The sequence below is a fragment of the Agrilus planipennis genome, unplaced genomic scaffold (assembly GCF_000699045.2).
Source record: "Agrilus planipennis isolate EAB-ADULT unplaced genomic scaffold, Apla_2.0 scaffold122, whole genome shotgun sequence".
Taxonomy (NCBI): domain Eukaryota; kingdom Metazoa; phylum Arthropoda; class Insecta; order Coleoptera; family Buprestidae; genus Agrilus; species Agrilus planipennis.
In genome coordinates, this window is record NW_020438884.1 from 398088 (window position 1) to 424732 (window position 26645).

General features: G+C 34.8%; 1 protein-coding gene across 1 annotated transcript in view; it reads right to left on the reverse strand.

The window, feature by feature from the left end:
- Nucleotides 1-3368: 3368 nt before the first annotated feature.
- LOC108736364 (putative uncharacterized protein DDB_G0291608) overlaps nucleotides 3369-26645 on the reverse strand; it is a 315598-nt gene continuing 292321 nt past the window's right edge. Inside the window, exon 4 of the mRNA XM_025981599.1 lies at nucleotides 3369-3401. Within this exon, the coding sequence (XP_025837384.1) occupies nucleotides 3387-3401 (15 nt within the window). The 3' untranslated portion in view covers nucleotides 3369-3386. The remainder of the gene's footprint in view (nucleotides 3402-26645) is intronic.

Sequence of the window (26645 nt, forward strand, 5' to 3'; positions counted from 1 at the left end):
GGAAAGACTAATTGTCTTTTGTTATGCCGTTTGAAAGGCAAATGTTAAATTACCGCGCGCCCGCCGTTAATAACACGCCAAATTTTTCGGTACATTATACTGAATTTACATGCTTACAAAAAACACACAACAGTTTAATGGACAGCTTTTTCCATTACGTGCGTTCATGCCGAAAAATTTAGAGCAAAGCTCAGTACAGTGATGAAAAGGAGAACGATGGAATTGAGAAAAACGAGATAAAGAAATTACATTTTCTACTTACTTACTTTTACCTATCCACAAAAAATAATGATTATTACTTAAATTTATAATCTTATACCTACAATATAAATAAATCACAATGTTTCAAAAAAACACAAATAAACAAAATTGGTAAATAAGGGCTCAGTGATCACCATGGGATGACAAAGAAGGATTTCAGGATTGAAAATGCTCATGATCTGTACTGCAAGTAACGTTTAACTGGCTAAAGGAGCTACCAGTTAACAAAGAATACATTAAAACTACTTTTTAATTTTTCATCATTTTTATTTAGCAATGCCGTCAATAATTTCACTATTTTCTGTATTCTTTCAAATTCAGTACAGATCCTTAACCTGTTTTTGATCACGTCACCATTTTCCACGAACATCATGTATTTCATGTGCCTGTACATATATGATATAACAATAAAAATCTCAAAGGTTTTCTCTACCACTAATGGATCGTTTGGTATCGGAATTAATTTTAAGTGATTCAAAATTTTTTGATGATTCCAAAATGTTCAAGCCTTTGTTGTATACAAGTAATAGTTTTCGTCGATTTGAAGCTGGAATTCCTGTCGGAGGAAGACATTATTTTTTATAATCGTCAATAAAATTAAAGCATTTTAGGATCATAGGAAGTGCATTACAACAATTGAAAATTCGGTTGATTTAATGGGTTTTTGTTAATTGTAATGATAAATTCAAAATCACTTTGTAACTTACAATCAGGAGATTATAAGTCAGTAGACATTGATTTCCTTTTATTCTAGCAATTACTTAGTTGAAAGAGTCAGCACATACTGAGTAGAGTCTTGAATCAAGAGGAATCAAATTTAGTCATTATGAATTCGTGTGTCTATTAGTTCAGGAGATCATAGATCAGTAAACATTGATTTTCTTTTAGTTCAAATATTAGTCGAAAGGATCAGCACGTACTGGGTAGAACTTTATCTTAATCGGAAGGATTCAATTTGCTCGATATGAATTCGTGTGCTTATCAGTTCAAGAGATCATACGTTAGCAGACATTCGTTTTCGTTTAGTTTCAAAATTAGTCGAAAGGGTCAGCATGTACTGGGTAGAACTTTTTTTAACCAAGAGCAGTCAAATTTAATCGATATAAATTCCTGTGTTTATTAATTCAGGAGGACATAGCTCAGTAGACATTAATTTTATTTTAGTTCAAAAATTAATCGAAAGGGTCAGCACGTACTGGGTAGAACTTTATCTTAATCGGGAGGAGTCAATTTGCTCGATATGAATTCCTGTGCTTATTAGTTCAAGAGATCATAGGTACTGACCTAGGTATTGGTTTCTTTTAATACAAAAATTAGTCGAAAGGGTCAGCACGTACTGGGTAGAGTTTTCTTTTAATCGGAAAGAGTCAAATTTGCTGGACATGAATTCCTGTGTTTATTAGTTGAAAAGATCAAGAATGTTTAATTGGCGTTCAATAATAAACAGCAATGTCTGTCAATAGAGAAATGAGGTGGGGGGGGCAATTTTAATTAATTAATATTAAAATCAACAAATAAAGTGTTGATATAGTATCACCTCAATTGGCGTTCAATAATAAACAGCAATGTCTGTCAATAGAGAAATGAGGTGGGGGGGGCAATTTTAATTAATTAATATTAAAATCAACAAATAAAGTGTTGATATAGTATCACCTCTCACTCTATTTGATTTACATCTAATTGTGGCTTCATGTTTGAGGTATTATATGTAAGTAGTAAGTTGGAAAACTATTAAACTTTTTCTTTATACAAAAGTGGAAACGTGATGTAGTAATGAATTCCTAACTTAAAAACAAACAAACTTAGTACCTAGATAGAGGATGTATAAACTATAACTTTAAATATTTTCCCTGTATTAGTGACGCTAACTAAAGAAGTAACAAGTAGTAGAAGTTAAACAATAATGCATATAAATTAAACAAAGAAATACACGTGATTGTCAATAGTTCTCTAATTGTACTAATCAGTGTTCCGCACCTTGTCGCCTTTGTTTTCTGATAGAAAAACTAAATAAATGCGATAGATCTTTAGTCACATGTCCAAACACTTACACATTGTGGAAAATTACAAAACTATATATAGATAATATGAGACGTTATTTAAATGCTCCCTGAAATAATGCAAATTATGTTAATTACGTGTATGATTATGATGTAAATATCAGAAAAATTGAAGTGACATTACAGAATGGCTAAAGCTGTCATCAATTAAGAGATGAACTTTTCGCTATTTTTTGACGTGAAATTTGTTTACGCACGGTAGGGGTAAGTTCGTTTCATGCGAGATGCTATGTAACGAAATCATGCAATGCATTTCCCCCGCTGTCTGTCCTTATGTATGCTTAGATCTTTAAAACTACCCAACGGATTTTAATGCGATTTTTTTAATAGATAGAGTAATTCAAGAGGAAGGTTTATATGAATACATGTATAATATAGTAGAGAAACACTGATAATTTTAGAGGTTTGTAATGTGATGTCGTAAATAAACACATTTTTTGCGCTTACATTGTATACGCTGGCTGAACCCTGCTACGAGATAGATCAAAATAATATACTACAGTATTGTACACCTTAAAGAGGTCTACAGAAAGGTCCGCGATGGTATATGTCTATCTCTTAGGGATAACCCACAATAACCATTTTTTATCCTTTACTTTTTACGAGAGATAATGGCTTATTTACGAAGCGATTTTAAGCAATACAGCATTAATCCTTATCCAATTAAGTACTTTTAAATACATTGTGCATTTAATATAGATCAATAAGCCCTCTACATCATGTAATTTAAATGAATATTTTCGAAGATATTACAGACTTAAAGTGCAGGGACATAGCGGTTGCGGCGGTACTGGAAGGTTTGTATTGTCTAATGACAAAAAAGCTGTGATTGTTGTATATAAAGACATTTTATAGTATATTTACTATCAGCATTGCACCCGTGCGAAGCATATTGTACAAATAATACCTTTAAACCAATTCCTTAACGCGGTATGTTTGTGTGTTTGAAGAAGTTTCACTTTAGTAGCGTGTTGTATAATTACACGTTGTATTTTTTTTTTTTACTATAACTTACGTATTAGGTATTAGAAAATTTTAAAAGCTTACCGCTAAATGTTTGCATCTTCATTTGTTACTGACCTGGAAATAAGAAAAAATAATATTAGGTAGGTACTAACAATATTACACTCAATTTGATTGACGAATAAATTAAAGTGATGTTATGACTTTAGATTAAATCGTGCAAAAATTTTGCTGAATTTGTTCTCTCTAAAATTCTCATGTTTCAAAATTCTACGTTCAAACACAAGAAAAATGACTATCACCAGACGGACAGAAGAATGCGACCTTTTGAAATTCCCTGTTGTTTGCAATAGGTTCTGTTATGATATCAAAAGCGTTAATCTTAAAATCAAACTCGGATATGATAAGATTTCACAACATATTCTCATCAACTGATCTGATCAAAGGGAAACAGACAGATTGTCTGTCATTGTCTTAATTTTTCCAAGCTCTTTAGGCAAATAGTTATCGCCAATAGAGTATTGAAAGGTACTCTATTAAAGAATACTCATAGTTTATTGTTGATTGATTCTATAATCAGTATTTGCCTAAAATGATTGACAACTCAAGCCAACAAAATATCGCCATATATATCTGCTCTCCATTGGTAAGCATTATGGACGAGGAGAATTCGTTCAACACATTTTCAAACTCATCTCCAGCTCGATAGTGGCTACAGACATCTGGATGTTGACATTTTCAAACGACCAGTGCGACAAAATATTGTCGGTAAAGAAAAGAACACATCACACAATTGGAGCGTATAATCAAACCGACATTCCCTTATGTTTTCGCTAGTCCAACAATCTACTTTGTCGGCGCAGTCACTTTCCCATTATTACTACAATTCTCAAGGGATCGTCGCAGACAAACACGCCAGTTATTATCGAAAACCAGTGAAACGAATGAAGGAAAACAAACACAAAAAAGACACAGAGAAACAAAAGAGATCGCAGTCTATATCCAATAGTAAATTCAGTTGCCTTATTGATGTTACAGAGTATTCGTAGCACGTGTTACTCTTAAGGTTTCACTACCAAATTATGACAAAAGGGAACAGGAGACAAGATGAGTAATTTTGTCAAATGCAGGCGGGAATCTCAATAAAAATGAAACATTTTCTGCCTCTACTAATTATTGTGGAAAGAAGCTAGATGCTGTAGAGATAGATGAGCTTGGTTATCCCATAGTGAGAGAAGAGTTCGATGTAGCATTAAAATACTTAAAGAATAATAAGGCGCCAGGTGTAGATGCGATACAGGAGGAAATTCTAAAACATGCAGGACAAGAGGTTAGAGATCGTATGTTTAAGCTAGTTAGTCACATTTACAAGACGGGGAAAGTTCCAGAGGATTATAAACGGAACGTAGTAGTAACATTACCTAAAAAGAGAGGCGCGGATAGGTACGAGACATTTAGAAAAACTTCCCATGCGTCAAAAATCTTAACTAGAATTGTACAGAGGATGGAAAAAAGGGTAGAAGCGCTATTAGGGGGAAGATCAATTTGGGTTTAGAAGAAATAGAGGAACGCGGGAGGCCATTCCAGCTTTACGGGTAACAATAAAGAAAACGATAGAAAAAGGAAAGAGTGCGTACATAGGATTTGCAGATTTAGAAAAAGCTTTTGACAATGTTAAATCGGACAAGATGTTAAATATACTTAAAAAGTAGGGATGAGTTACAAAGATAGAAGAGTGATACTTAGTTTGTATAAAGAGCAACAGGCAGTTATAGAGCTAAGGATGCAACGTAGAGAAGTAAATATTAGGAAGGGAGTCAGACAAGGAGGCACACTGTCACCGCTACTTTTTAATCTATACATTGAAGACGCAATCAACATCAATAAAGACAATACAATTGTAGTGATAGATGTACAGGGGCAAAAGATTAGTATGCTTAGATTTGCAATTGATATAGCAGTATTATCATCTAGCAAGGAGGACCTAGAGATACAAAAAAAAATAGGAGAGGTAGGTTGGTAGGACACCTTCTCAGGCATAAAGGTCTTGTTAGAGACATATTAGAGGCAGAAACGGGAGTTAGGAGGGGTGGAGGTAGGCCTAGATTAGATTACTGTTCGCAAATAGTTAAGGATGTGGGTTGTTCTAGTTTTAGGGAAATGCGAATATTATCTCAGGATAGGAAAGAGTGGAGGTACGTGTCCAACCAATCTTAGGACTGACGACCTTATGATGATGATGAAGCTAGATGCACGTAAAATACAGAACCATGAAAGTTCCGCGTTTTTTTTTTAAGAAAATTTCAAATTTAAGTGGCATAATTCCCCACCAAAATGCAAAATTCATCAAATTCAATAAACAATAACTATGGCAAAGGGCCAATGTTGTTTCAATTTCCTTACATATAATTTATTTTAGACACTTGGATACCACGGTTTATTTCGGTATTAATTAAATTTGTTAATGTAAGTGTAGTTACCGACTAAAACTGATTTTATTGTCACTGTGCCAATAGAGACGACAGTAGTGCCAGGAGAAATCGCGAGAAATCTCTTCCATTGTTGTTAATTAAATGCCTCGTCGTTGATCGTAGAAGCTACAGTGATGATGGCGGCCGTTTAAGCAGCAACGGCACCTTTTACTTCGCTCAGTCACTAGGTAATAACAATGGTGTGTACAATTTGTCTCGATTGTTGACACGAAGCGTCTTCTTATTAAGAATCGCCATAACTAATGGCTCGGTCATCAATCATCGTGTCACTCCTTTGTCTACCTGGGTGGCTTTTAATGAGTGGTGTTCTGTGCCAGCTCTTTTAGCTTCTCATTCTCGGTCGGCCGTGTTGTTGAATTAAGTCGTACAACACTGTGTGGTTCTGCTGCCGAAAACACCGCCTCTAATTGCTTGTTAAGCTCATCTTAGGCGGCCGATGTAACGATGACAACGAGAAAACTACGATAGATGTAGCTATTGAAAAACGCTCGTTGGGTTGGACAACGTCATTCAACGGAACCACGACTTTCATCAGGCCAACAAAAAGTTGGTTAATTTTATTACAGAGGTAATATTACCGGCAATTTTTTTTTTTTAATACTATTACCTTAGTGAAAAAGACAAATTAACTTTCAAGGATTCACATCCTAATGACACAAAGAAATTATTTATATCTACATATGATCTAATAAGAACAATATGTGTAGGTACAAGTGCCTAAATAAATATTTCATATTTGACTGTAAAACGCGTACTTGTAATTATGCCCTCCTATTAGGATGGAAGTTGTCATAAAGTCCTACTGCTATTTTTCAGTTTATTTCATGCCTTACTTAAATAAATTGGCACCTAATTGTCAAGTAATATAAAATTTGGTGAATGCGCCGAACATTTATTAAATTATCCATGAGTTGATATAAAGATGACAGATGAAAAATGAGATCAATTGACTGATTTTCGATATATATATTCTGATATATAACTGAGAATGGAAGGAGCAGTGGAGATATAAAACAGAAAATAGTGCAGAATCGAGTCGCCTTCAACAAAACGAAGTCACTTCTATGCTCGCGATCGGATAATTTAGAAATTCGAAAAGGATTGTTAGAAGTGTATGTCTGAAGCGCGGTGCTGAACGGGTGCGAAATATAGTCGATGAGCGCGGCGAAAATAAAGGTTAGAAGCGTTCGAAATGTGATGTTAGTCCAAGCGCGCACTGCGTTTTTTTAATTGCCACGACTGAAAAGTCGCAGTCGCAGGAAGTGAAAACGATGCACGCACTTGCGACCAAATAATCGTAGCTTTTCATCAGTTGCATCATGAGCGTTATGAAATAAGATACATTATAGCATTGTTATTGCGAATAAATGCTAAAAGGAAGCAGAAGAAACAATATTGGTTTCATCCTAAAATGATTCAGAAATTAGTAAAAGGACAACTTTTTTTTTAATTTTGGATTTAATTTTATTTCCGCATTCAAAAAATATTAACAATTCTTCTTGCTTTGCAACAGAGGACTAGTAATCTGATTTGTTTGATAACCACAATGTATTTATTAACTATGAATAGAATAACGAACGATCATCAGCTAGTCGCTACTGTTTAGTCGCAAGTGCGCGTATGTTGACGATTGCTGTCCGCACGATTCATCTCTACATCCGCGACAATGGTGCTGCAAAAAAATTCGACCAGTTGCGATTTTTTAATCGCAACAATTATTTAGTCACATATGCACGCACTTGCATTTACCAGCCTGGGATACATATTTGCGACTAAAAAATTGCAGTGCGCAGTAGGGTTTACAAGCGAATGATGAGGATAGAGAAGGTTAGAAATGAAGAAGTATTAAAAAGAATAGGAGAACAGAGGAAAAGAATTTGTATTTTCGCAAGACCAAGATCAATTTTACTCATCACTAAATTACGTGCCTAAAGCCTAAAAGTCACTCAGAATTCTTCAATGAATGAAAATAACATAAAGGTATGTATTACATAAAACGGTATTAGGTAATAATTCATTCGTACCTATACACACAGATTTCAAGAAACCCATTAACCATTTGATAATATTAATACCTCATTAGTTTCCATTGGGATTGATCTGCAGCATTAGACAGTTTTTGTGTTGTTATTGATCGGCCGATTTCTCAATTTTGCCGCTAATGAGTGTGGTCCTTCTGTTTTTATGTCGAGCAGATGGCATGTAATGGTGTCTTAATGAATGCCTGGCATTAAAAAATTGATCGAAAACGCACATGTATACAGGCACATGTACCTAATTGGAAAAGTCCACACGTTTAGGTAATTATTATTGTATAAGTAAGCGGATTTTTAGAATTTGAATACAAATGCCAACGGTTAGGCGAGACGTTATAAAACAAAAAAAAAAAAATAAATTTATGCTTCCAGCGCATTTAATGATCGCACGGTGGAATTATTGNACTAGTAATCTGATTTGTTTGATAACCACAATGTATTTATTAACTATGAATAGAATAACGAACGATCATCAGCTAGTCGCTACTGTTTAGTCGCAAGTGGGCGTATGTTGACGATTGCTGTCCGTACGATTAATTTCCACATCCGCGACAATGGTGCTGCAAAAAAATTCGACCAGTTGCGATTTTTTAATCGCAACGATTATTTAGTCACATGTGCACGCACTTGCATTTACCAGCCTGGGTTACATTTTTGCGACTAAAAAATTGCAGTGCGCGGTAGGGTTTACAAGCGAATGATGAGGATAGAGAAGGTTAGAAATGAAGAAGTATTAAAAAGAATAGGAGAACAGAGGAAAAGAATTTGTATTTTCGCAAGACCAAGATCAATTTTACTCATCACTAAATTACGTGCCTAAAGCCTAAAAGTCACTCAGAATTTTTCAATGAATGAAAATAACATAAAGGTATGTATTACATAAAACGGTATTAGGTAATAATTCATTCGTACCTATACACACAGATTTCAAGAAACCCATTAACCATTTGATAATATTAATACCTCATTAGTTTCCATTGGGATTGATCTGCAGCATTAGACAGTTTTTGTGTTGTTATTGATCGGCCGATTTCTCAATTTTGCCGCTAATGAGTGTGGTCCTTCTGTTTTTATGTCGAGCAGATGGCATGTAATGGTGTCTTAATGAATGCCTGGCATTAAAAAATTGATCGAAAACGCACATGTATACAGGCACATGTACCTAATTGGAAAAGTCCACACGTTTAGGTAATTATTATTGTATAAGTAAGCGGATTTTTAGAATTTGAATACAAATGCCAACGGTTAGGCGAGACGTTATAAAACCAAAAAAAAAAAAAATAAATTTATGCTTCCAGCGCATTTAATGATCGCACGGTGGAATTATTGTTGGCCATTATCACAAACAAATTCATCACTTTAAAAATTCTATTTATATTAAGATGAGGCCATTAATAAAATGGTTAAAATTTTTAGTAGGACTGATCAGAAAACAAAGCAAAGACTTTTCATAACTACACACAAGTATAACACTTGTACTTAACATACTATTGTATAATAATCTATTTCATGTATTATTACGCGTTTATAGTTTGGTACACTTTATATAGGTATAAAAATAATGTTCCATATGCCATAATAAATCTTCCCGTGTTCTAAATTAAGCAGAAAAGCAGAGCGAAGCAAAGTGACCGGCGAAACGTTGGAAAACAAATACAACAGATCATCTAGGTTTTAGGAAGGACGTCAAATCCAGATGATAATTGCCTAACAATCAAAGGTTTTCTATTGAAGTAAGGTGGATGCATTGTTTGTAGAGGTAGATGCGAAAAAACATCTTAGATTATTCACCAGAGATAGCTCATACATTCAAAAACTAAAAACGGAAGATCAATTATGCATTGATAGACACGATATAAAATATTTCAACCGTCATTATTGTGCAAATATTTTTATCTATTTTCCTTGCTTAATTTGTTATGTTGCGTTTCAGACGTTTAACAAATTCAAGAGACCGAATTAAATTTAAATAAGAATTAAATTCTTGACAATTGACTATACCAGTTATTTTACAAAGATTCGTCTTCAATCCGAATACTGGTTGAATTTGATGTTATCATATAAGCTTATGAGCTAGAAAGCAAAGAGAGGCAATAAGCTGTCTCTTGGACTGTAATAATATTTCCTTCAAAAGGTAGAATCTATTGAGGTAATTTTAATTATTCCAGTTAATGCCTTAAAAAGAAGCAGAAAGTAATGTTCAAATTTGACAGTTTGGAAAAAACCACCAAATTAACTACCAATTTACAACTGATGACTACAATTCTTAAGGGCGGGTGTACACCTGAGCACGAACACGTTCGAAGTAAGACTAAACGAAATAAGTGTGTCTTCTGTGGACGAGCAATCTGTGGATACTTGCCTCATTTACGTTGTTTTAATAAAAATTTACTCAATCGTCGACACTAATCGTTATCTACTAAATTAATATAAAAATAAAATAAAATGCAACGCATGGTCAAATAGTTACCGCGTTTGTTACTTTGTCTGGAACGTATTCGTGTCCGCCTTTACGAACGTATATGAATTAAGTCCAAGTTCAACCATTAAATTCTGCTTTCCGATCTATTAATTATTTATCTTTTTGTTATATGAATACTTACATATCTATTTGGCACGATCTTAAATTATGTCAAAAGCCCCAATACGACACAAAAAGACAGTGTTACATATGTTGACCATAACATACGCAGAAAAATAAACGTCCGAATTTTATCGTGTTTGTTTTTGCGAGGAGGATGATTTTATGTGCACGAAGGGAACGCCATTTAAAAGTGTTTCGCAGATGAATACAGTCGTCCGTTTATTTTCCTTTTTTTACAGTCGTGCCGCAATGGCTCCAAAAATTAATAATAAAAATGTTTAAAATTAAACGCAAGTGGGCGCGCGAATTCCTCTTTGACCCAGAAATAACTTTATCTGGTAGTTTTATGTTCTTGTCTTGTTTAATATAGGTGTTTATTACAGGTAATTTGTATATAAAAGGTACACAATTTTCCTACTTGGTAAGTAGTCCAATTTACCATTTATTTGCTGCTCCTTTTATCTTAAGCCAGAAACTTTTAATTAAGTACGTACTTAAGTTAATGGTTTTACGCTTGTGTATGTAAAAAGCATCTAAGGGATACCTGTGTGGGTATAGGAATTTTGAAATTACGGGAGAATTTATTTTACTTAGTTTTTATTTTCTTTGAATTTATCAATCAATGAGTACCTAATTACAACAAGTATATTTTTGTAGTTAAGAGAAAACTATGCTATGAAAATTATGCAATCAAATTATTTTTATAATTTTTAAGTACATTTTTATTACAATATTTTTCATAAAATAAACAGGGTGCTAAATTGGGAAGGGTTTATAGGGCGCAATCTAACTTAAATCCACCATTAAACTCAAATTTTAAACATTTTTATAAAATCATAAGCATTATTGGTATTCATGGTGATTTGGAAGGCAAAAGAAAAAAATGGTTTATAAGAGAAATTAAAATTGACAGCACCTACCCATAAACTTTGAATTGAGAATAATCAATCTGGACAATTTTAAACTTCCTTCTTCTTCTTAAGAGTGTCAGCTCAATTTGGAAAGTAGGCGAAAGATGTACAGACGTAGAGTACATTTTTATCATTTCCGCACCAAGAAAGTTTGGCGTTTACTGTATGGTATGACAGTCATCGCTGTTATTGTCAGGCATTAGAGACAGTAACCTACTGTAAATGGATCCTTTAAAGTAGGACTACGGTTGACCACCCATCCAAGAGGTGACCAAAGCAATCGTTGCTTAATTTTGATACTGTTTCACTAGTGCGCTGTACAATTCGCTGTTTAAGACTTTACTGAATACAGTTGCTATTCGTTTGTATTGAGGGATAAACCTTTTAAAGCAACTTTATTAAGAGATTGTGTGGAGTGTAGATCAATCATTGTTATTGTCTCGCATTACACCAAATACCAGTCAAATAAATGTGAACATACGAAAGAAAGCAGGAAATAAATACAAGGCTGACGGAATAAAATATGATGTTACAAGTTTTTCTAGTCTATCGTTACTGTAAAGGATAATTTTAAAAAATTGAAGGTTTAAACAAGGACGTGTACTAAAACCTTAAGTACCATAAACATGACTTTTGTGTAGTCACATGCGTATTAATTTATCAATTTTTATTGCCGTTTTCAATTCGAAATTCTACAAGCTCTCGAAAAGAATTTCATTTTTCCAGAGAGCGTGATTTTTATTATCATTTATTGTTGAGTTGTAGAATTTTTTTATTCTCGAGCAAATAATAATAATAATAAATAATGAAATATCGTCGAGTGGTGCTTCACGAAGCTCTTCGCAGGCTAGAGTAGTAGGTATAGCAGCGCCAGCGCTGACTGTCGACAATCTTTTTCAGCTTGTTCGTCAGCGGAGCCCCGTGTAGTCGAGGTAGGAAGCAAGGATAAGCGCGGCTACATGCCGACGACGGACTCGGCGGTTGTGGTGGCGACCCCCGCAATTATACTCAGAGTAGCGCGGACCGAATCGCATCATACGCTCTACAAACGCATTATTGCAACGAGCACTCGCCATTTTCTCAACAAGAGAGCAGTGGTTTGTTTATGGGCCCTAACAATGTGCCTTTTCATCTGCTCGAGTACTGCCGCCTCCCGGTTTCTGACGATAATTATTACAACTGCTTCGAAGCTTCCCTCCGCCAACAACCAACCAACCCGAAGGACCGAGACCCGACCACGACGAGACCGCTTAATTGGGAAAAAATTTGACAATTCCCGATTAATTATAACTTTACCATCGTCATAGTCCTTGTTTTTGTTGTGTGCTGTTGTTGTTCTTGTTGATGAGTTTCGACTCTGGATAAGTCGAGTTCTTTCAAAATTCAAGTGTCCATTGTGAAAAAGTCATGTTAATGATAACTGTATGAATATTGAGTCATTTATGTAATATAACGATTACAATTATAATCGTTAGTAGTTTTCATACGCAATAAAGGAAAATTAACTATAAAGACAACATTTCTAATATTAATGCGAAAATTAATTTTCAATTTTCCATCTACTACAAACTACCTCAAGTTAATGAGGGAAAATTTTTGTTGCTGTTTTCAATTTAACCTCATTCACTAATAATACAATTAAAATTATAACCTTCTATCTTTTAATTGGTCGTTTTTATAGTCAGCCAATTCTCAAACATCGTATCATTGACTGTGTCTCAGTTGCACCGATTTCCGTTACTTACAATTAGGGTTGCCACCCGTACTTTATTATAAAGTATTGTACTCTATTTCGACTGTGCGTCCGTTATACTTTACAAGATACATACAGTACGCAAAAATACTTTATTTAAGATCCTAAGTAAACATCGTAATTTTGTAAGCGATTATTCGAAATTCAGAGTATTTTTACATCAATAATATTTCACAGAAAAATGGCAAGCCATATTTACGGAACAACCTGATTTCCAAAATCTGTTCAAAGTAATGTCACTTTTGCTGTCTGTTCCGGCCACTTCAGTCTTTACCGAAAGAGTATTCTCTGTTATGAACACAAAGTGGCGGGACGACAGGAATAAAGCTTCATTAAAACTAATTAAAAATGGACTTTTAGTTTACTTAAATCTTTGTTTTCCATGTTTAGAGGCTATTAATATATTTAAGAGCGACAGCAATTTGTTACTCGCTGCTAGGTGTAACAAAAAATATGTTTTTAAAAACAAAAAATAAAATACTTTATTTTTATGCTNGACGAATGTTTCGTTTTGATGTATTAATAGAAAGCACAATGATGTACGGGGCAGAAATTTGGAAACTGTAGATCCATTACCTATTGTTGATTTACGTTAATGGATATCTGTATAACATCACCATAAGGTCGTCAGTCCTAAGATTTTTAACATTTTTTCCTAACCTGAACTAATCTTGGCATTTCCCTAGAACTAGAACTTAGTTATTTGTGAACAGTAATCTAATCTAGGTCTACCTTTACCGCTCTTAATTCCCGTTTGCATACCAGTATTTTTGTTCTACTTTTATTTATTTTCATACAGTACTGTTTTGTCAATACCGCGTCCATTTTATTTAAAGCTGTAACCCCTCCTTGCTATCTGTACATATGTATTATGAAAACAACAAAATGTCAAATATGTTATTATTGCGACCAATTCCATTTGAAATATTAATATCATAATAACTGAACCATTAACAAAACTTTCAGCGATACATAATGAAATTGAAATTAAATTATTATTTTGTGCAGTTTCACGTTGAAGTTACACAATTTTTTCAATAAACAATTTCCCTTTATGATTAAATATTAAATACCATTATTGGCGGTATAATCAAGCTGGTTTGTGACGGCGGGTCGGCTCGCGCCGCACCACGACGACCCCGGTATTAAAACATAAATGAACTGCTATCAGGGGTTGTGGAAAGGGTGATGTGGAAACACAGTGGCGCGCGCGATTGTTTCATTATGAATGGAATGAACCAGCGCATTATGGGCACGCGATGAAAGCCAAATTCAATATTTCCTTCTAATTTGTATAAGCACTCGACTAAGGCGTGAAGTTATGCTGTCGTCGTCGCGACCGACGCCGCACCGACGCCGACTATGGATGGGGCGCTCGGTCTATTGTACCCGTTTCGTATTCGCCCACCCTCCCCAGTTATGATTTATGAGCCGTGCCGTGGCAGTCTCTGTTGTCGAGGGTAATTAACCCCGAATCAAGAACCGGTAGTTATTCATTAGGCTGCGGGGGTGGTCCCGGCCACAGTGGCAAACAAATTCAAAGGCTAAATTGAAATTTTCTACCACTGGACGACGTAATCGACCAATCAATACACTTTTACTTTATACAGAGAAAATTGTGTAATTTACTCCGTTTGAAGTTATCACAATTATTGAAAAAATAAAAAAAATACACAACAAAACATCAAACGAATAATTTGACAGATTTTATCAAACAAATGTAATTGAAAACAACATTAAAATATAAGGACAAATCAATAACTGATATTTTTACAATTAGGTACATATCCCGGTGAATATAACATATAATACAAAGAAACAAAAGATAGTTCTGATTGATGGCAGGAATTTTAAAAAATTCTTTCACAATTTTTTGACTTTTCTTCTTTACAAACCAATGAGACAATTAGAGACAATCGCATTTCAAAGTACAATCGAACTCGATTATAATGAATATGAAAGGGCAAAGAATTTATTCAACACAGACGAGTGTTTGCTATTGGCAATTTTAGTTAATCTTATGGACAGTTTTTAAAAAAATCGTCAGTTTTTATAAAATATTATTTCACTATTTCAGAAATACAGTACAACTCTCATCTAGTTGCGAACAGTCATCTAATGTAGGTCTATTTTTAGCCCACCTAACTCCTATTTCTGCTGAATATAAAAAAAAGAAAGTTTACCACTGTTTAAAAATAGGGATCTACAAGAACGTACACCGAGTTAAATATTGAAAAGTTTTCTCAATTGCAAAAATAAATAAGACCCGACTGTGGCTAATTCGAACCTGCTGAATTCAAATTTAATATTAATTTTGATATAATTTCAATAAGTTTCACTAAAAAGAATAGTTTTTTATATTTTCTATAGGAATTTACTTCTTGATAATTAAAATAGATCAAGAATTAACCAAAACAGACAAATGAATATTGTTCAACCATGGCGCCCCCTTGTGGAAAAATTAGCTATGGAACCGGGGCATACTCAACACTAGTTAGAGATACTCCCCCTATTAATTTCTGCAACAATCTCAGAAGACACAAATCGAATAACGAATTTTTCTTCTTTTATAAAATAACAATACGAAGAACAATATTTTAACTAAGGAGCGAATTTCAGCGCACCCACAAAAACGAGTAACATCGCCGAATGACATCAGTTAGAACGGTAGTCCCAATAGCCCGAGGGTAGTTATATAGGTTATTTATACTTACATATATGTGTATAGGCAAAATGTAGGTGGGGTTGTGTGTATTCAGATCGCACGTGCCGTGCTTACTGCGACAACCACTGATTATTCGTCGTATTGTTCAATTAGTGTGGCTAACCAACGACGATCTCGACAACAATCTACCGAAATGAGGAAATTACGCGTACTAAGTAAGGGCTTACGACACTGATTTCTTCTATTATTATCAGACATTATCATGTCCACAACATAATAAAACAAATTATTGCTCTGCTAATCATACAGTATCTCGGCGTTCCATATATCATGCGATACTATGACATAACTAAAAATTAAGAATGCGTATCACAAAGGGGTTTGTTACAAAAAAGGGTCAATACAGTACTGCGCTTGTACAAATTCAATAAAAATTGTAGGTACTTGAATATCATAAATACACAATTGTAAAGTCTTACGTAAAAAAAGACAAGAAGAAGAAGAAAATAATTTTTCACTTGGAAAGAAAAGAAAATTGAAACAGTAAATGGTTTAATTGCTAATTGATAACAGATCGCTAAAGAACACTCATGAAACATCTCGCAAGCAAAAAAATGGAGCATCATTGTAATAAACTTCAAGGAAACTTGTAAAAGACGAATGTTTCGTTTTGATGTATTAATAGAAAGCACAATGATGTACGGGGCAGAAATTTGGAAACTGTAGATCCATTACCTATTGTTGATTTACGTTAATGGATATCTGTATAACATCACCATAAGGTCGTCAGTCCTAAGATTTTTAACATTTTTTCCTAACCTGAACTAATCTTGGCATTTCCCTAGAACTAGAACTTAGTTATTTGTGAACAGTAATCTAATCTAGGTCTACCTTTACCGCTCTTAATTCCCGTTTGCATACCAGTATTTTTGTTCTACTTTTATTTATTTTCATACAGTACTGTTTTGTCAATACCGCGTCCATTTTATTTAAAGCTGTAACCCCTCCTTGCTATCTGTACATATGTATTATGAAAACAACAAAATGTCAAATATGTTATTATTGCGACCAATTCCATTTGAAATATTAATATCATAATAACTGAACCATTAACAAAACTTTCAGCGATACATAATGAAATTGAAATTAAATTATTATTTTGTGCAGTTTCACGTTGAAGTTACACAATTTTTTCAATAAACAATTTCCCTTTATGATTAAATATTAAATACCATTATTGGCGGTATAATCAAGCTGGTTTGTGACGGCGGGTCGGCTCGCGCCGCACCACGACGACCCCGGTATTAAAACATAAATGAACTGCTATCAGGGGTTGTGGAAAGGGTGATGTGGAAACACAGTGGCGCGCGCGATTGTTTCATTATGAATGGAATGAACCAGCGCATTATGGGCACGCGATGAAAGCCAAATTCAATATTTCCTTCTAATTTGTATAAGCACTCGACTAAGGCGTGAAGTTATGCTGTCGTCGTCGCGACCGACGCCGCACCGACGCCGACTATGGATGGGGCGCTCGGTCTATTGTACCCGTTTCGTATTCGCCCACCCTCCCCAGTTATGATTTATGAGCCGTGCCGTGGCAGTCTCTGTTGTCGAGGGTAATTAACCCCGAATCAAGAACCGGTAGTTATTCATTAGGCTGCGGGGGTGGTCCCGGCCACAGTGGCAAACAAATTCAAAGGCTAAATTGAAATTTTCTACCACTGGACGACGTAATCGACCAATCAATACACTTTTACTTTATACAGAGAAAATTGTGTAATTTACTCCGTTTGAAGTTATCACAATTATTGAAAAAATAAAAAAAATACACAACAAAACATCAAACGAATAATTTGACAGATTTTATCAAACAAATGTAATTGAAAACAACATTAAAATATAAGGACAAATCAATAACTGATATTTTTACAATTAGGTACATATCCCGGTGAATATAACATATAATACAAAGAAACAAAAGATAGTTCTGATTGATGGCAGGAATTTTAAAAAATTCTTTCACAATTTTTTGACTTTTCTTCTTTACAAACCAATGAGACAATTAGAGACAATCGCATTTCAAAGTACAATCGAACTCGATTATAATGAATATGAAAGGGCAAAGAATTTATTCAACACAGCCGAGTGTTTGCTATTGGCAATTTTAGTTAATCTTATGGACAGTTTTTTAAAAAAATCGTCAGTTTTTATAAAATATTATTTCACTATTTCAGAAATACAGTACAACTCTCATCTAGTTGCGAACAGTCATCTAATGTAGGTCTATTTTTAGCCCACCTAACTCCTATTTCTGCTTCTAATATGTCCCTAACTAGCCCTTCATGCCTGAGAAGATGTCCTTTCAACCTACGTTGCTTATTTCTTATTGATTCCTACAGTGTCCTCTGTTCTCCTACTTCTTCTAATATCTCCTCATTTATAACCTCCTCTATCCAGGGTATCCTCATCATTCGCCTGTAACACCACATATCTGACGCTTCTAATCTTTTCTTTTTGGCCGCTCCTACCGTCCATGTTTCGCACCTGTACAGCGCCTGGCTCCAGACACATCTTTAACAATGTTTTCCGAATTTCTAAATTAACCGTTCGCGAGCATTGAAGTAATTCCTTTTTGTTGATGGCGACTTGACACTGCACATCCTCTGTTTTAGATACATATACTTTATATTCGCTCTTTCCCTACTTTATCTTCTCTTCCATACCATTCCAATATTTTTATTTTATTTTATTTATTTTCATACAATTATTTATTGTCATACAATATTATTTTATCTATAGCGCTTCCATTTTATTTAAGGCTATCCTCCTTTCTAGATTCAATACTGTTAATGTATTATCTACAAATCTAAGCATAGTGACTATTTATCCCTAAAGTTGTCCTATCTTTAATGATGTTCATCGCGTCTTGGATACATAGGAAAATTAAAAAGTAGCGGTGTCAGTGTGCTACCTTGTCTGACGTCCTAGAGCGTACTGGAAGTGCTCTTTTCGTAATTGGTACAAAAGCCGATTATAACAACGAAGCAATAGAAAATATCGAGATAATGCATGGTATTCTGCATGGTATAACATCATCTGATTAAGAAGTACCGAGAAGTTGCTGCGCGTTTGAATGAAAGAATGAATCGGACGTTGTTCATTAATGCTGTCAGTCATGTTTCTGTCTCCGTTCTAATCAGAATAGCAACCGATGGACGTGGATTTTAAAGCCTGTTGTAACAACAGTTGCAGAAATTGAATGGTTTAATTGGACGTAATCCTGCGAACGTGAGCGGGAAGACGGCGGCAGCATTTTTGCTGCAGTCCTTTTTTAGGCGCCAAGTACGAGGTGCAACCAAGCACAGGCAAAGAGAAAAAAAAAAAAAAGAAATAAAATAATAAACACCGATATTCCTCAGTTATGAAACGCCTTCCCATATAAAGGCACTAGTCCTTGTTCGTATGCAATCTGTAAGTATATTGTAGATGCATTCTAAAACGTTAATTGTGGTAGTCTGTCTTAGATGACAGCGGAAAAATGCTAAGGAGAATGCATTGAGAAAGTAAAAACAAAATGAGAAAATAATAATCACACTTAAAGGCATTACGTGCTGTAGCTATCAATGCGAAGCTAACCGTAAATATACTAATGTTACCTGTATCTATACCTGTCTGCAGTGTAATATCCATTTAAGGGCACTGCTTTAAAACGGATTCTTACTGAGAGCAGTCAACATTTCCTGCCGAATATGTTCAATAACCGCAGTATTCTATTTAAATGATTTAACATTTAGTGCCACCAAGAAGGTTGAAATATCTATAAAAACCTTACTGTTTAAACCAAATGAATTATTCAATAAATCTTTAAAAATCATATTTATTATAGCAGACACTCGTTAGTGTGAACGTCGCATTATGGAGACATCGCGTAATATGAATAGTAATTACGCTGCGCCACCGTATACCGTGAACAGACTAATAAATTAATGTCAATCGGCCTTCAAAATCGATATTTCGTCTTTACTATTGCGGCATTGTAGTAAATCTCCGATATATTTGGTACTTCGCCAGAAGTACCAGTGGAGAGATGATGTTTTATTCGTGTATTCACTTAGGTCAACTACATAATTCGTTACTACTGCATATGCCATTATCGTTCTGCAAATACTAAACCGCTGAGAATAGTTTGTTAGTAGAAAAGACAGGACGTCGACTGACCTCTGATATTGACTAAGAGAAAAAGCCATTGCACAAATAGTAAAAAAATATAAGAAACAAACAAGAATTTCCGATTTTCTTGGCAACAAAAGATAATTCATTGCAAGGTACAAGCAAGATCATCCGGGGTAAAATTCGAAATAGTTATCAATTAGTCTTGAACGATATTCTGACAGTACGAAATGTAGTAATTATGTTTCGGGAATTTGAAATAAAATACAAGTGAATTAATATTTCTCAATACATTATTATCGGTCTTCACAGTATAGTCGCCCTCTAACTCTATACACTGTTATCAGCGCCTTTTCCACTCTTGAAAACACCCTACGTAGCCTGTTGATGTTATGGAGTTTAGAACTGGCGTCACAGGTGCCTTGACATCTTCGACGTCGCCATGATGATTAAAATCCAACAAGAATGCAAGGGCATATCCTGCATTTTCTCTGCAATTGTGTGCCCTCAACAAAGAACATTCTCGCGGTGGATAATGTCTTGAATATCGAAAATTAGCATTTCATTCAACCTGAACCTAGACATCCTTGTTTCGTTGTCTGGTATGGTCCATTGTACTCACTAGTACTTTATTAGGAGTTGTACATAAACACTCGTCCCTATGCACATTTTCCAATTCGCGAAGGATTTCAAAAAGCGTTTCGCTCAATGTTACTAAAAATTATATAACGACACATCTTGTTTGTGATTTAAGTCATTCACTTTTGCGACGCTACTAAAAAACTTTTACAAAAATCACGGATACAACGTGAACGAAACGACCTACCGACTTTTACCGGTAATAATTGCAGGTTCGCTGGTTTACAGTTTGCAACAACTGCAGTTCGTAGCCAGGGATGTTACGGAGCTTCGACTCCGGTTCCGTTAAGTCGGAACTTCCGATTATTATTACACCTTCGGTTCCAACTTCGGCTCCGACACTTTTAAATCGAAGGTTTTAATCGGAGGTCGAAGCATAACATAGCGGCGGCCTGTGTCGACTGTTATGAACAGGTTCATAATATGAACTTCATACATGTCGCGCGGGGAATCCACCCGACTCCCACGTGCAGTGAGCACTCTATCGTCAATTATTTTTTCATTGTTGGTGTTTTATTTTATAATTGAAAATTGAAATGAAAAAAATTTGACTAAATAATGTTTTATTTGTCCTTAAATAAAAATTCTCTCTCATGCCACCACTTCTGACCCTGCTTCCGACTCTGATTCCGACTCCGATTCCGACTCCGATAAAGCAAATTTAAAAACCCCGACTCCGCCTTCGGTTCCGATAAAACTACCTCCGTTACATCCCTGGTTCGTACGATTTCAAAATATAAGAGGTAAGGAGCATTAATTCGCTTAGTCTGTACACACCCTACAAGCTTCATTTGCTCCTCGGTGGTACTCAACCTTAAAAACCTCATAAAGCAACACGGGTTCAGAAAAACTAGGTGCTTCTACATATATAGGTACAAGAATAAATTAATAAACAAACATGTATTTCTGTTTGTATTCAGACATATGTTTGTCGTGTACTTCCCGGTGTTCACTGACGTGTTCGAATTTCGAATCACGTTGTTTACGAGCCAAAGAAGCTGTTATTGTTAGGTATGCCGTGCATGCATGCATGTGACCGATTCAATACAGTTTTCAGGTCATTATTTTAGTCGGCGCGACGAAAGAAACACTTTATTTTATTTTATTCTCGGACTTCTGCACTTCGGGCCCATTTTTGTTGTTTATAGCGAGGCGAGAGAAAAACGGCACCGCCATCGATTGTAATTTTGCGAATTAGCCAACGAACATAAAATAGCAGTGCATCAGTTTTTGACGACGATCGAATGAGTTCATTGTACAGACAATAGTAACGATTTAAATAATTTTTTTTTTCAGTATTTTCAAAACGAATATAAAATCACTTCTGTTAGTCCCATGCAGATTCGCAGCCCCGTAGAGGTAGTCCTGAAAATTTGAGTGAATTCAACTTCAACTTTTGCCCCTTTACTACAATGATTCACCATGATTTCATCCTTGAAGCCGCCGAAAATAGCGTAATCTTAACATTTTTGAAATAAAATTTTCACAGAAGATTTATTACAATTTTATATTTTTATTCATCATCTTGCCAGTCATCGGACTAGTTTGGACACTCACCACTCTTTCCTATCCTGAGCTTGAGCTTATCTTCGCATTTTTCTAAAACTAAAACATCCTAAATCCTTAACTATTTTACATAGACGAAGACCCCCACAGTTCTGTCTATGCCTAGGTTTACGCTAACTTGACAAAAAATACGAATAGTGCGTTAAAAAAGTTTCACGAAAATTTGTACGAAAAAATCAAAATGCTCGTATTTTCTTAGTTGCACCATCATAGGTTAAAATAAAACAATTTTAATATTTCACTATTGTTCTAGTTTTAGGGAAATGCGAAGTTTAGCTCAGGATAAGAAAGAGTGGAGGTACGTGTCCAACCAGTCTTAGGACTGATAACCTTATGATGATGAATATTTCACTTCAACAATTAGTAACAAATAAAAATCAAATAGTTTCAAGCCCATAAAAATTGGGTTAATAAAACTCAAGAACAGGACAAGTATGCCATTAAAATATTTTTAAGGCAGGTCTGGCCGACCACAAGTGCCTATAGTAATAAAAATAAGCCAATCAAATAGGTACCTACTCACTTAATAGACGAGTACCTAGCATAAAAGAATTGAAGGATAAAATTAAACACTAGCTCATTGAAAAGACTTGTTTGGAGGATGTACCTAATAATTAATAGTGAAATACTTTTTAATAACGAAACAAATTAAATGTCATAAAACGAATATAGAATTAAAATGAAATACACGTTTAGCTTTCTGGTTTTGGTAATAATAATATTTTAATCGGGGCATTTGTATAAAGACTGACCACCAATGGTTTGATGTGTTGGGCACGTTTCATTGGCAATGTTCGATAATAAAGTTTGATGCTATTTATTCTAATAGTGACTAAAAGTAAAAACGACTGCCAATGGAATCTATACGTTAAATTACGTTACATTCTCACAGTTTTCTTAGAACTAATCTTTTCGGGTTTCAATTTCTATACAGGTTGCTTCTGAAATAAGTAGCATGCTTGCAGGAGGTGATAGGGCACTATAAAGCAAGAAAATTACCTAAGTGTTCATTGGTCTGAATATCCACCACTTTCGAGAAAAACGTATTTCAAAGAACAGACAAGAGCCAGTCCGGCCCTGGTACGATCGCAGGGAAATGCGACATTGCGACGCCGCATGCATTTAGCTGTTACTTAGCAGCACTCGTGCCGTATTTCTTTGGTCTTGTATCTTTGTACTCATGTATTGTCAGTTTTGTGTTCGATTAACGTCGTAGGCTCGTATTACGTAGACAGTCGAAATCATTAGAAGTAAGTCAATGCGTCAGTGCCATAGGTCAGTACAAAACAGTGCATATTATCACTTATGAACATAGTAGTTATTTTATTAATTGTTATGGCAAAGAGCATCTAAAGATTAATATGGCTAGTATAGTTAAGCTGTTGGTATTTACTTTATCTTACATTTTCCGTTAATGTAGCTGCTTAGTTGTTATCTGTACGTCGTCAATTCACATCCAGGGTCGGCTTCGGATTGCAACTTCGCTTGGTTTTCTTCCCATTTTGTTTGTCCGTTAATTACACTGCTTTACTCACCATGCGATTCCATATTGCATCTAGTTAACCCATTCCAAATCTTGCTACTTATTTCAGAAACACCCTATATTTTCAGTATACAACGTTAAATATATAATATCCTATCTGCACCCTTGATCTACTCTCCATTTCTTTTATTTTGTCTTTGTTATGCGCAGAACAACACCGAAAGCGACATTCATTTATAACAGAATAGGTAGCATCCTCTTTGAGAAGCGATCCGTTTGCAAACAGGGATACGTATTACTTATACTGATGCATAGATTTAATGCTTTGTTAAGCGAACCAAGTTTAATAGGAGTTCCATTCCAACAGGAGAACTGCATTACGCTAATACCACGTGGAATTAAACGTGTATTATTTCTTTCGGTAATGGGTACGCAGCGGACTCCAGAGATTATTATTAGAGGTATCCAACGGGAGCCGCTGACTGGCAGTACACCGCATCCCGGTTCCCTCATAGGTATTTGCTGCTCTCTGGTTAGCAAAAGCGATAATCAGATATTGCAATAATACACGGCCGCCCAAATAATGCGCATTAAAATCACAGACGGATTACAACATAAGCCCTTTGAACTTGTCACGCACCACGGCGTCCGGAGAGGGTGCTATACAAACCGCCACGTCGACGTCGACAGGGTCGTATACTCCTATGGGGGCGCGACTCACACTGCCATGTTTTATAACATTGTTTGAATACACTCAATTAACGTAAGCATAAGTTTACTGACTACCTTTGATTGTATACATACATATAGACGATGTCTTTACTAAAGGGAAATTAGTTTTGATTTTCATCAACTTAAATATATGAAATCCTATGACATTGTTGGTTACTTAATAGTGGATTAATATGCAATATTAATTTGAAATCATTTTTTCCGATTTTTTATTTACCCACTACAAACTACCTCAAATATTTTTGATAACAAAATAAAGAATTTTTTGACCTTTTGGGAGTGAAATTTGGAAATCTTTCATGTTAAAGGAAAACTTTATGAAAATAAATGCAATTTTTTAATAACATATCTATATATGAAATCCGGTAAACACCATCTGTGGTCTAATCTAATACTACATTTAGGGGAATTCAATATGTTCAACAAGGTTCATTTACACAGGATTGCTGAAATGAATTCACAGCGTAGTTCACCATAGGCACGTTATCGAAATCGAACAATGCGCCGTGCTGATGAGACCCAACAAAATCAAAATTAGGATTAGCATTTGGCAATTTTTACAGAATTATGACTACCATGAACTTCTTTGTTCAAGACATAATACATAATTCTACATTTCTAATGTTTCTCCTTGATTCCTAAAATAAATTAAAAGTTATGAAACGTTTTATTATCGTAAAAAACAGCTGACTAATAATATAATACGATATATTAATGGAAACTATTAAAAAATAGAAAACAAACAATTAAATAGCTTATTTATTTAAGGCAAGTGGCTTAAAACAAACAAAATTACAGTTATTTATATCCATTTGCTGATACTATATTTATGAAAAATCTTAGCTACTGAAATATGTTTCCCTTTCTTACGGAAGTTTATTCAATCATTTTTGGGTCAACGAGCACATTATTTTAATTTTTAATTCTTTACGCTTTTCCGGTAAGACATTTTAGGGGAAACGGAAATTATATTTTAATTTAACAATAACGAAAATATACACAAACTATTTCTATAGTTTAGAATATTTTATGTTTGAAACAATGATATTTTTTAAAATGCAATTATTCTCAATTTTATGTGTAGTAATAAATCACATAAAAACTAATGTGTATAACATCTGTTTCATATTTCAAAATATACCCGGGATAAATTTGGAATCGCGACAGTTTTATAGGTTATTTCACAATTGAATTAGGGATTATTTTTACTATATGGAAAGGACTATTGAAACGGGTGTCATAGTAAAATTGAAAAATTGGTTTTGTCGCTAGAACAAGCGGACAATGAAAATACCTATGAACGAGAAAACGGTTGGAAGAACATTAACACGTGTTTAACCGAGCATCCTTGATAATAAAAGAGAGAAGAACAAACTGAAAGACAGTTATACTCTGGTTTTACTGAGAGATTGTGCGTTTTTTAGTTGATTCCCTTTAAAAATTGCAAAAACAATTAATGACAATGAACCAATGGAATAAAGCAAAAGCGTTATTGACAGAACAATAATCCGTCCGCTCCTTAGTAATTTTCAATTTTTAGGGATGCCATAAACAGATTTTTAAAGTACCCGACTAAAAATTTGGCTTCGTTTTTTATAAGGTTCTTATTAGGCCAACCGAGTTCCTCATTTGGTCCGAACGAAGCAACCGAAGAAGACTTTAGAAAAATAACACACTTCCTTGTTAATACCTAACAAGGACCTTGTGTGGACCAAATCAGGAGCTCGGCAAGTTTAATTAGCTCGATTAGAAAACTATTTAGATTTGCCTAATAACTGATGCTTAAAAATATAATTAGGATATAATTAGGGCCTAAAAAGCCAAACTTCCAAAATTCCTAGTTAGGAGGACCTTCGTCATCATCATCATCATAAGATCGTCAGTCCTAAGACTGGTTGGACACGTACCTCTACTCTTTCTTATTCTGATCTAAACTTCGCATTTCCCGAAAACTAGAACAGTCCACATCGTTAAGTATTTGCGAACAGTAATCCAATCTAGGTCTACCTCTACCCCTCCTAACTCCTGCTTTTGCCTCTAATATGTCTCTGACTAGACCTTCAAGTCTGAGAAGGTGTCCTACCAACCTACCTCGCCTACTTCTTATTGAATATTCCATAGAGTCTTCTGTTCTCCTATTCTTTTTAATACCTCTTCATTTCTAACCTTTTCTACCCACGTTATTCTCATCATTCGCCTATAACACCACATTTCGAAGGCTTCTAACCTTTTCTTTTCCGCCGCGCCCACTATCCATGTTTCGCACCCGTACAATGCCGCGCTCCAAACATACACCTTTAACAACCTTTTCCGAATTTCTAAATTAA